At 37.1% G+C, this 12285-nt stretch overlaps 1 protein-coding gene across 1 annotated transcript in view; it reads right to left on the reverse strand.

Annotated features, from left to right (window-relative positions):
* Positions 1–12285, reverse strand: part of Gabrb2 (gamma-aminobutyric acid type A receptor subunit beta2) — a 201642-nt gene that overhangs the window by 20635 nt on the left and 168722 nt on the right. Inside the window, exons 8-9 of the mRNA XM_041675991.1 lie at positions 10745–10897; positions 6837–7081 (exon numbers count right to left, since the gene is read on the reverse strand). Coding sequence (XP_041531925.1) covers positions 6837–7081; positions 10745–10897 — 398 coding nt within the window. The remainder of the gene's footprint in view (positions 1–6836; positions 7082–10744; positions 10898–12285) is intronic.

Genomic DNA, 12285 nt, shown 5'->3' on the forward strand with positions numbered 1-12285 from the left:
AATATGAAAGCTAGAAATCTATCTGATGGTAGAACATCATTATCTCTAGAAAAGAGTCACTAAGCTTGAACCAAAGGCAGTATTAATAATGGCTACACGGTTAGACCTGTGTGTGGGGTTACAGGTGTAACCATTATTGAAAACTCAGCTTGCTACCATCCCAACATTACTAGCCAGTTTTAACTGGGTGCTCTTAGCCTGGTACTACATACACCCTTAGCATAATTATCTCCATCATTTTAGAAGCTCCCAGTGACTTAGCAGAAATGAATGACTTCAGTTTTCAGTCAAAAATCTTAAAATATTAAAATATCCAATGTCACACAGTTCTTAAGGACAATAACACACTGTGGGCCCTTTCTAGTCTGACTCTAAACTACAGCATCTTCCTGCTTCTTGTGATTGTCAGAACATTCTGATTATTTAGCATATTATAGCTCTAATTAAGCAAAACATTATTTAAAATCTCCAGTGTTAATTCATATTTCAAATTCTGAATACATACTTAGAACAAAGACACAAAGGAGAGAGCAAAGACATATCTGGGGAAACACACATGATCAGAAAACATTAAACTTCATACTTCATTGAATATTGTTGTATATTCTCTTTAACCAGGTATATGAAATCAGATCTTGAAAAACAAGGGTCTTGATCTTTGGGTCATAGAGTATTAACTCTTTCAAGCTAATACTTAAACAACTTGACACACAAGAGGCAAAATTTCTTCAAAATATTCTCATGGTGAGAAAATGTTCTGAATTTTCTTGGTGTTCTATCCAATCATCAGGATAATCATAATTGATTTTTTTGAAAAATGCAACATTCTTCCAACATTATTATAACCATCCAAATGCCAACTTTCATTTTTTTCATTTTTTCATTTTCATTTTTTCATGTTTTATTTCAAAATTATTACCATTCCTCCCAGAATGGTGCTGGACCAAACCAGTGCACTTTCACGTCAACAAGAGTAACTGAAGTTCAACAATCACAGCAAAAACAACATAATCATGATAGCCCAAAAGCACAGATGTGATAGGTTACAAAATTTTGAAAAGATTATGAACAAATTATCAAATGTCTCAGGTCCCTACAATCTATTGCCATTTCCCAGGTAAATTCCTAACAAGTAATAAGAAGTATAAAAGCAATGAAATACCAACACAAAGAAGCCATCTAATATAGCACTCACACCTGCGCCTCTGCACAAAGACTAAAGAATGAAATGTCAATACCCTTGAAGCCAAAATAGTAAAATTAAGGAAAAGGGAGACAGTTCAAATATACAATATGGGAACCCCCTTAGACATCAAGTCCTCACAGGAGATGCTGAAAAGTAGTCAGTAACACTTCATCTCCATCAGGAAGTGGATATTAAAACATAAAACCAAACTTTGCCAATAGACTAATGGTGTATGAGGTAGGAAGCTGATAATTGTTGTGTTCATTTTCTTCCTTTTATTTGGAAGGTAGTAGGATGGGTCAGTTGTCAGTTAAGGTCACAGACACATGGGGATTCAGAACCCCAACTCTAAGTATTAGTAAAAATAAATTGAAGTTTGGTTAATCACAAGTTTTGAGACAGAATACTTTCTGTTACACTCTTTACCTCTCATAAAAATGGTGCCAGGCCTGACAAAATAATGCTTATTTATAAAAATCAATAACAATAAAGCAAGGACTTGACTCAAATATAACAATCTTAGTTAGAAATAAATAATTTAGGACAGAATGTGAAGGTTTTAAATTTCAATATTAATGCACGAATCAATCCCAAACCAGTTTGCATTTACAAGGGTATTTATTTTAGGGGAAAACTTACAGAACACCGACAGTCAGGAAAGGAGTCTAGTCACTGGAGCAAGAGCTGGAACCAAGACAGCAAGCAGAGGACTGCCACTCTTTTTTAAGAGAAATAGACCATGCCCCAGTGGGCTGATATTTCAGCGGCTATTGGCTGAAAGAGCGGAAGGCACTCCCGCAGCACAATATTCCAAACAACAGAAGAAAAGTTTAACTTCTTACTCACTCAACTGTTCAAAACACCCAACACCAAAGCCAAGGAAAGTCAAGCTATGTCATGATACTGCCATCTCTCCATATAAACAATAGGCATATCCACATGCAATCTACTTGCCCTATTCTCTAGCACTGAAATAATTTATTAAAGCTGATGCCCACACAGCTGTGCCACATTGAAAACTCAAGTAGGTCTTCAGGGGATATTTATCTTAGACTCAAATATGTGGATAGACACCAATGACTTATCTTTTTAGTTGCCAAACGTTGTGTTAAAGGGAAGAGCTAAACAAATTTGTCCCAAACAAAAATAGAAATAAATGGATTAAAAACTGGCTATCTAGCAGTATATACAGAGAAATCACAATTTGGTAGTCTGTCTGGTTGGGGAGAGGTTTCCAGTAGGGTCCCACAAGGATCGATACTGGGTCCCATTTTTGTTTAATATCTTTATAAAATATCTGGAAGACAAAGTAGAGAATTTACTAATTGAGTTGACTGATGGCACCAGTAATTCAGGTGAGCTTGGTATATATAAATGCTGTTGGTCTTCAGGATGCATAAAGAAAAAGACAAATACTAACGAAGAATGGGTGAATGTGGATTAGTTGGTCTAGCTGGTTTTCAAAAGAATTTTCAGAGTGAATTCTAAGCAGTAGGAGTTCATTGGAAAGGTCTTACTGGCTTTGCATCACAAAAGATTCAGCAAAGTCATAGGGACAGTACAGAGTCAGGACACCATAATGCAGAATAAAAAAACCTCAAATGGGGATGCATTTTAGAAAACACGTGGCTGTAGTTTTAACAATATGAAAAGCAGACGGGAGGGATTTCAAGTGTGCAGTAACCAAGGCTGAAAAAGCACGAATGACTAGATTATCCAATATGCAAATACTTAGCATCAAGCAGAAAAGAACTGGGAAGCCACACAAAGCTTAAAGCAGGGGTTGAAAACTTTAGCCATGAGAGCAAACCAACTAAAAACAAATTCTATCAGGAAAAACACACACACACACACACACACACACACACCTATAAGAACAAACAGATAGGCAATTGCTCACACCAAGATAGATTTTGTATGTTTTTTTCATTATTTATTGGTGGGGGCGTATTTTATGTTTTGAATTACTGCAGAGGACACTTGGGATAAATATCAGTAGGTCTCCTTTTTGTTTGAAGTTGATTTTAAATTCTTAGTATTTTACAATTTAGATTGTTACATAAGAGGAGATGAAAGAGGCACTCAGTTATGGATTGTCATGTGCAGGTTGCTGGAGTTTGAGTAAGTTGATTGCACAGATGGACTAATACAAAATGAGATTTGTAATTTTCCTTTGCTTTTGTCAGCTTTGTGCAATGTACTCTAGTATGGCGAAGGAGACCCAGAGCTGGTACTAGGTCCTTGATTAGCTTTCCTATATAATTATGGTTATTGCACATTGTACTTATTAGCCTTGTGTTCTGAGTGTCACTGAAGTGACAGGATGGGAAGTCCTCTGAAAGCTGAAAAATATTTTCAAAAAAATTAACAGCAGAAAATAAAGACAAGAAAAGGAAAAATAGAAGCAACCCAATCTTTCCCCTTTTGACCATCCCTGTCTCATTCTGCCCTGACCTTGGGACTGTGCAGTTTAGAGTCACCACAGCTGAACAGACCCAGCTTTTCCATCTCTAGGAAGCCATCAAAGCAGGGGAAAAAAAACCTAATCCCTCTCTAGCAGCTGATTCTTTTCTTTGCTACAGGAGATAACAATACTTAGCTGATTATGTGTCCAATCTTGGAGGAAAATAACCTTAGAATTATGCCTGAAAAGAAGGGACATTTCTGATAAGAAATACTGGCATTAAGTATGATACTGCCACAAAAGGGAGGATTGCATAATCAGAGCTGAATATGGATCTCTTCTGACCTTTCCTGCTGGGCTGAAAGGAAAGTCAGCATTCAAAATGCTACGTGGGCATCTTTTTGTCTTAATCTAATCAGAATGATGTGCTGCCCTATGAAATGACTGACAGGATTTGACACAATAGGTTAGCTGGAATTTTATAGGTGACAGCCATTGTAAAGGTGATCCCCCTCTCTATAATAGTAATTTCTCTCTCTCTCTCTCTCACACACACACACACACACACACACACACACACACACACTTTCCTTTTTAGGTAGTAGTCTACTTTGGGGATGCTGGCCCATGTAAAACCAAAGGAATCAGTACCAATCAGTATGTAGATGGCCTATTTAATTTGAAAGCGGTAGTGCTTAAAATACCATTTATTATTTATATATACATAATAAATGGCTACTAGGTAATGAAGACTCTCTTACCCTCTTTCCACATTATCATAATATCCTTCAAATAATGTCTTTATAATAACATGAATACAGAAGAATTGACCCTACTTTACAAATGAGGAATTGAAGGTCAGACAGGTTGACTCTTTATTGTCACATATGGCCAAATATTAAACCTGGTCGATTCAAAATTTGATATGGAATTATTGAGCTTGATATCTTGACTGGGGCTCTGGTCAAATAAGATGGTCAAACTATGCGGACAAAGAGTCATGAAACCCATTCGAATATAACGGGGAGCGGAGAAGGACACTGTTTCTCAGGTCTAAAGTAGGAAGGTTGTGTGCTCTGGGCCAGATGAGTCTTAGAGTGTGGGAATCTACTCTGGGTACCATGGGATGTTTACTGACATCTTGGCTGCCTCACATGGAGCACCAGTAGCAACAGCCATCTTCCAGCTTGACCACAAAAAGCAGTCTCTAGACATTGTCAAAACTTCTCTGGGAAGACAAACGCTCCTATTTTGAGAGCCGTTGTACTAGGAGCCGTCTTGGCATCCTTTTCTGTTCTCTCCTCTGCTATGATCTGCACTTTGACACCTTCAGCCAGGAAAATGGATTTTCATTACCAAAGATGTCTATCCCATGAGCTTTTCCCTGCTTCCATCTGGAAACAACTGAATTTAAAACTTTGGAAGGCTCCTTTAGGTTCCATTTATTTAAAATCCCCACTGCTTCAATCTTAAATCTATCATTTAAATGCAAATTAGCATGAAAAGATCAGGTAGATGAAGGCGAAAAGGGATCAGATGCTATCTTCCTAAGTCAGCCTTGCATTAGGCAATTGTTTAAACTCATTTCAAACCCCAGTCCTAAAAGACAGACTTATTCATTATTCTTTTTGTTTTCTTTACTAAGGATGCAATATCTGGCAATCATGAAGCAGAGATTTAACAGTACTCTCATTTGTCAAATTGAGAAAGCCATATCAATACGCTGGCTGTTTGCTGTCTATCAGCTTAAGGCTTCCAGCTATGGAATGCCTGAGCATGATAGTAAATTGACAGTTCCTATACTCCATGCTTATTGGCTTTCAGAGATTAAATATAAAATCTATCATTATAAATATCATCATCTGAGAAAGAAGAGACTTTAATTAACATTAGTCTACAAACAAATATCAGATCCATTGTTAAATTGAGATCATGACTCAGGAATTTCCGTGGTGGAACTCTCTTATGTTCTGTATTTTCAATTCAATTGAAGTCAAAGATATTAAAATATTAGTATCATAGTTAATTATTGTTCTCGTTAATAATGACAGGTGATTTAAGCACATGCTTCTTAATATGGGACTTATTAAATAGTTCATACTGACATCCTGGGGAAGAAGAATGTGCTTAACCCACTTGTAATTAGCTATTTAATAAGTCCCGTATTATGTTCTATTTCATAAACACTGGGGTGGATGTTAAATGGAAGCATTATTTTATTTATCTCAAAAAGTTCAAACATGGAAAATAAAGAAATGCATTCATAATTATTCTGTTTAGGGCAGAAAGCACTCCAATAGTAAACTAGATGAACTTACATTTGGAGCAAAGTAGCTTGCTCACCTCTATTGAGACTGCTACAAAAACCCTTGAAGAGAGGATCCCTAAACTGGACTGCAAACTAGAATAATCCTGTGAACCTTTAAAATGTATGATTTCCCAGGCTTAAGAGAAACCCAGAATTCAATCTTTGAAAAATTTTCTTCCGGACATTCCACTGAGATGAAAATCTGACTTCAAGAAGAAACAGTGTGTAAACTTGTGTCTTTGATCCTGCTTGACTTAATGAAGATGGGGGCTGGGGATGGGGGGACTCATGCAGGGAAGTGCTCTTGGGTAAGTGGTATGTAGGCAAGGCTTTAAGTAATCCCTGTCACTTGAGAAAATTACTCCTCTCTTCCCTACTTCTTCCTATCATTTTGATTACTTGGAGGGGAAAAACATCTCAAGTTGTTGGTGGTAGGTAATTAACACATTTCCAAAGTTGATTATTTCTATTTTAAATCAAAGAGAATGTGCATCTCAGGTCCAGAGCTTTCATTTAGCATAAGCAACAATTTAATAATGCAATTTTATTTTATATTTCATGTCACGTTCCAGCAAGTATTATTGAGTAAGATAAAGTTTTCTTTTTAAATAAATTTAAATTTATTAAATTAAAGTAAGTAAATTTAGAAAAATTTAAAGTAATTATAACACATGATTTTCATATATGAACAAACAAACTCTGTGGATACCACGTAATGAAGTTTGAGCATCCCTATTATTAACAGAAAGGGTATCTAAGCATTGGTTGATACATTTAGGGAGTCAAATTTGCCTCTCACTTATTATCTATGTAATTGGGGAGGATCTTACCATTTTCTTCTTTAGGCCCTGTTTCTCTGTGTGTTAAGAAGTCTACCAGGCTCTCTAGCATTACTCTAAGAGCTTAAGCAATGAGAACTATTTTCCCTGTGAGTGTACCTTGTTGACATCCAGGCGCATCTTCTCATTGTTGGCGTTAGCAGCTTTCTCAGCTGCTTTCTTTTGGCGCTGGGGTCCTCTCCCGAAGAAGATGTAGTTGACCAAAGCATATTCCAGAAGGGCCATGAAAACGAAGACAAAGCACCCCATTAGGTACATGTCAATGGCTTTTACATAGGGGATTTTGGGGAGGGTCTCCCTGAGGTGGGTGTTGATTGTGGTCATTGTTAGGACAGTTGTAATACCTGAAAAAAAGAAAAAAAGAAAAGAAAGAAAAAAATTAGAGTCATACTTTCTCTGTTTCCTTACTGTTCTCACAAAATCTGGAAAAGCTAGTATTATTTATTTATATATACTGATGTATTTGATGGCGATTTATCACACAGCCTAGTGGCCCTCCCTGGAAATATGCATAAGTTAACCTAGAGTGAACATGAATTATTAAGAGAAATTTTCTTAATTGTATTTTTCTACATATAGTTATTTATGAAGTAGGGGATTGGAAATATGAATTAAATATTATGATAGACTTATCTGTTTGGGGCAAAATAGTACAGAGAAGACCCTAGTTCCTGATGTATCAGAGGCAAAATGTAGATTTTAGGGGTGATTGCTGAAGAATGAGTGGCTGTTTCCCAGACAACCAGAGACTGGAGATGAAAGGTTACAGCAGACACCATGGTGGAAAAACTTTATGTAAAGGTTGGATCTGAGAGAGTCCACAGCTCTTTAGCAAGATTTCAAGATCCCATAGATACACTAGAGAAGAATGGGGGTCAAATGAGGGCCTGTTCAATGAACGAGAACACAAATGCTGCTCAGATGCAGACAGGGAAGCATAAATATGGATACCCTGAATTTAGGAAAACCATTCTGGTAGCATTGTTGGAAATGAAGGAACACAGTATAAGGCAGGGACAAAGAATACCAGTTGAATGGTTTCCATGATAATCCCTATAAACAGTTAAATGTGAAAAAGTAAAACCTTAGAGATAGTTTTGAGATCTATGAATACATTATACAGATGAAACACAAATTAGTGCAAATATCTGGAAGCTGGAAGCAGAGGGTTACAGAGGCAGGAAGCAGAGTGCTTCATGTTTTTAGTTGGACAGCTAACCACATAACACACATGTATGAGATACTGGTAAATTATAGGGGTCTTTATTGGAAAGGTCACTCTGGGTCAGGCTATAATCTTTTGTCCGGTGAGCAGACATCTCTAAGAGTGGAGAGCAGTTAGTCTCAAAGTTGTCACTCGAAGGTAAAAATCATTGGGTGTTCAGAGTCCTCCATATGATACAATTCAGCTTTGTAGCAAAATAATGACAAGAAAACAGACGAAGCCCAGACAGAGGCCGTGATTACAATGATGGGAATTTGGACTCTCACCATCTGATCTCAGATGTCACAAACCTTCACCTTTCAAGCTATCCTAAATCATACCTCAAAACTTCTCTTTGATTTTTCATTTAGGTTTGTCTCCTTAATGGTTTTCATTTTGTTTTTAGGAGAACCTCATGAGTACCTGCATGAATGTAAGTCTGGGCCCGTTTTTCTGTAGATAAGGTGTTTTCTCACAGACTTCAGATGTTCTTTATCATTTTGAAACACTTTCAATTTCCTTTTACTCCTAATCATTTCTACTACAGGCTATATATTCGATATTATACTTTACTAAACCTGTCATTTCTGATTTTTATATTAATCTGAATGTCATTTGAAAATACTTGCATACCTAAAAATAAATGGTTCAAATACAAAGATATTTTAAGTGTTTCTCTTAAGCATCAATTAGTTACTCCTTTGTACAATAGATACACAACAGATACTAGAATTTTACTTTATGAAAACAGGATGTCTTGCTTCCATTTCTTTATTAGCATTTTATGAACACTAAAACAGCACAGAGATACGATTACATACGGACATTATTCCAGCAGATCTCTCAATGCTTAGGGGAAACTATCACAAAACTAATAAATAGAAATTGTGTCTGTGGTTAGTCGACACAAATAATTTATGTGATTCTAAGAACACACATGACAGAGACTTAATTTATTCCTGGAGGTCACTGCTCCTCTCTCCTACCTTTATCCTGGATCCATCTCAATCTAACCTAACAGCATTCAATACTACCACCATAAAATTGAAATTATACCCTATTTCATACCTATCCAGTGTCTCTATTTCACGTAGAATAAAGGTAAAGCTTTCAGCCACACCTCTGAATCCCTTCACAACCCCTTAGTCTCCTGTTGCCTACTCTCTTTCCCTCTGACTTCTCTCCATCCTGTCCTCTGCAGGGTCCCAATCAAGTCCCTGATTTATTCCAACCCCCAAGCTTTTGTCAGGGCCTTAGACTGTCACCACTCAGACATTTTTCTGGATCTTTATTTTCTTGAAGTATTTTCTCCTGTAACACCTTCTGGGGGAGGTCAGCCTTGATCATGGCAACACTCCCAGGCATAGCTACAAAATGTTGCTTACTTCCCCCTGTAGACTTGCCTGATGCTGTCATGTTTTGTGGCTCTTCAGTTTCTAGCTCTACATTTTACTTTTTAAATTGGCAGGCAAAGTTTTAGGTTTCATTATGACATTTTCAAACATTATTTTTATTACTCATTTTCCATCTTCTCCTCCAGCTCTCTGTCTGTCACTTTTATCTTTCTACTCTAGTACCCAACTTTCTGCTTTCCTATGCACTCTGCTGTTCCTTGTTCTCAAGACCTCTTTTGGACATCTCATGATTACATTTCCAGTTTCTCTCACACCCATGCACATACTTCTACATACAAATATTAGAAGTTAGGGTTTCTATATGATTACAGCAGAGCGACATTTTTCTTTCTGAGAACATCATAATGTAATCTCCAGATTAATCTACTTTTCCTCAAATTTTATAATTTCATTTTTTACAATTGCATAAAATTTATTTATGTATATGGACCACATTTTCGTTATCCATTCTCTTCTTAGTGGCCATCAAGGCTGCTTCCATCCCCTTGCTGTTATGCCTCTTATCTATCTCTTACCACTAGAATGTAACTTTCAAAAAAGAAAAAGTGCAACTTCATTACCTCATTGTGTCAGCACATGTTAGATGCCAAGCAAATGTTTTTTTGAATGCAAATGAATGGCTTTTCTGTGAGTGTAATCGCTGAATCAGGATCTTATGATGAAGTCAAACAAGCCCTTATTTTAAAGGGAAAAAAAAAATCTGTGCAAGAGGTCATACAATTTACTTTACTTGAATCCCACAAAATGTTTATGGGATGTAATTTGTTCACATCTGGTATTATGACAGAAAACACAAGTCAGGCATATGATGAGCAGGACTACAAAGGATGTCCCAGCATTTTGACTCTTTCGTCTCCTCCCTTCTCTATGCTGCCTAGAAATGTGGATAAACCCTCAGAAAAAAATTTTGCTTATACATTTGTTATATAGCACAACTCCATGCTGGGGGTGGGATAAAAGGAAACATTTCACAGGTGAAGAAGCATGGAGACAAATTGAGCAATTATGCAAGCATTATTACATGAAATATGTTTTGATAAGACTATCAAACTGTTGAAACCAATTTCATTACTAACAGCTCTACCATTAACTAATTTTGACATGGAAGAATTTTAATTTGTGTTTAATTGATTTAATGCTAAATCAGATGATGATCATCAAAGTCTCGTGGTGAAGTCCTGTATTGGGAAAAGTCCAGTCTTATTGTGTACCACAAAATTCTGGGTGAGGAAAGTTCATGTGCTCACACACATGCACACACAAGTGCTCACATGCACGCACACATGGGGAAGGAGAAAGGAAACAGGCAGAGAGGGAGATGGGGGGAAAGGATCAAAGGAAATAGGGAGGATGGAGACAGAGGACTCCACAGTTTGCAGATGACCTACCTAATGCAACGCGTGCAGCGGAAGCATCATAGTTAATCCAGAAGGAGACCCACGAGAGAATGGTAATCAGAATGGACGGCATGTATGTCTGCAGGATAAAGTAGCCAATGTTTCTCTTCAGCTTAAAGCTAAGGGACAATCTGGGGTAAGAACCTAGAAAGGCAATTTGAGAACATCATCATTATCAATCAATAGTTATAGGGTATTTTCCAGTAAAGGCCCATAAAAAGTTTGCACATCTTCCCTAAATGTAATTTTAGCTACTGGTGAGGAGCATATTTTTCCTGTAAATCTGGTCTGCGATCCCAGGTGTTTTAATGAGCAGTAAGACTCAAGTGTGGAATACATTCTGTTCTTACCTCAGCTAAAGACTCTTTGCTCTTCCTGCTCAGCCTCATATATTACATCCTAAACATTCATCCTCTGTAACCGTGAGGGCAGTGCAATTTAGAAGACACTTGGTTCCCTCTTTCAACTCTTACTACATTTAGCCTGTATTTTTTTTTTTAATATAAGAATAAGGCTGTAGGCTCTAGTGGTAGTAAAAGCATCTTCAGAAACCATAGTAGGCATCTTCTGTCTGTGATGAGAACCCAGGCCTCTGCATGGGTTTTCACTCAGTTTCCTCTTTTTTTTGTCTAAGGCAGTGATTCTCAAACTGTGAGCCATGACCCCTTTAGTGGTCAAATGACCCGTTCACGGGGGTCACCTACGACCATTGGAAACCACAAGCATATACCTACATTACTATTCCAAACAGTAACAGAATTAGAGTTATGAAGTAGCAAGGGAAATAATGTTATTTATTCCCTTTATTTATTTCATGTCACCATGTGAAAAGCAGTATTAAAGGAGCTCAGCATTAGGAACGCTGAGAACCACTAGTCAAAAAAAAAAAAAAGAAAGAAAGAAAGAAAAGAAAAAAGAAGAAAAAAGAAATCACTCACGAAAATGTAGAGAATTGCCACTTTTAAATAAGATTATTTTGGATATAAAGAATCAATGTCATCCTAGGGACATAGCTCTTAGTATGTGCTAGGCTATCAAAAAACCCAAACAACAGCCCCTACCCCCGCCCCTCCCCAGTCCAAAAAACAAAGAAAACACACGTTTTTGTCCTTTGATTGTAGACTTCTGGGGAGTTAACATTACAGAAAAGACCCGTAGGAGTATATAGCCTTGGAGAGTAAAAGATTCACACTGTAGAAAGAAATCAAGACAAGGAAGTCCTCTCCACCTTGTTATGGGGATTGAGGAACCTCAGGCTTATAGAAAGCTTCTAGCCTTTTTTTTTTTCACCCCTCTTAGGCTAGAGACAACTTTGCATTTTCACGAAATCACAACACAGCTTTTGCTGGAAGTGGTTTACAGCTCTACAAGTTTCTGAATCCTTAGCAGAAAGTCGATCCTCCAAATCTAAAGCAATAGTTATTTATGTGCCTGTTGGATTCATTTCAACAAGAAAAAACACCAAGGGGAATATTCCAGCAAGCTTATTACTTTCACCAAAGAAGTTTCTAGCAAATGAATGCTTTCTTACA

The sequence above is a fragment of the Microtus oregoni genome, unplaced genomic scaffold (genome assembly GCF_018167655.1).
Source record: "Microtus oregoni isolate MIOR12 unplaced genomic scaffold, Mior012 000027F_ref0000203, whole genome shotgun sequence".
Lineage (NCBI taxonomy): Eukaryota > Metazoa > Chordata > Mammalia > Rodentia > Cricetidae > Microtus > Microtus oregoni.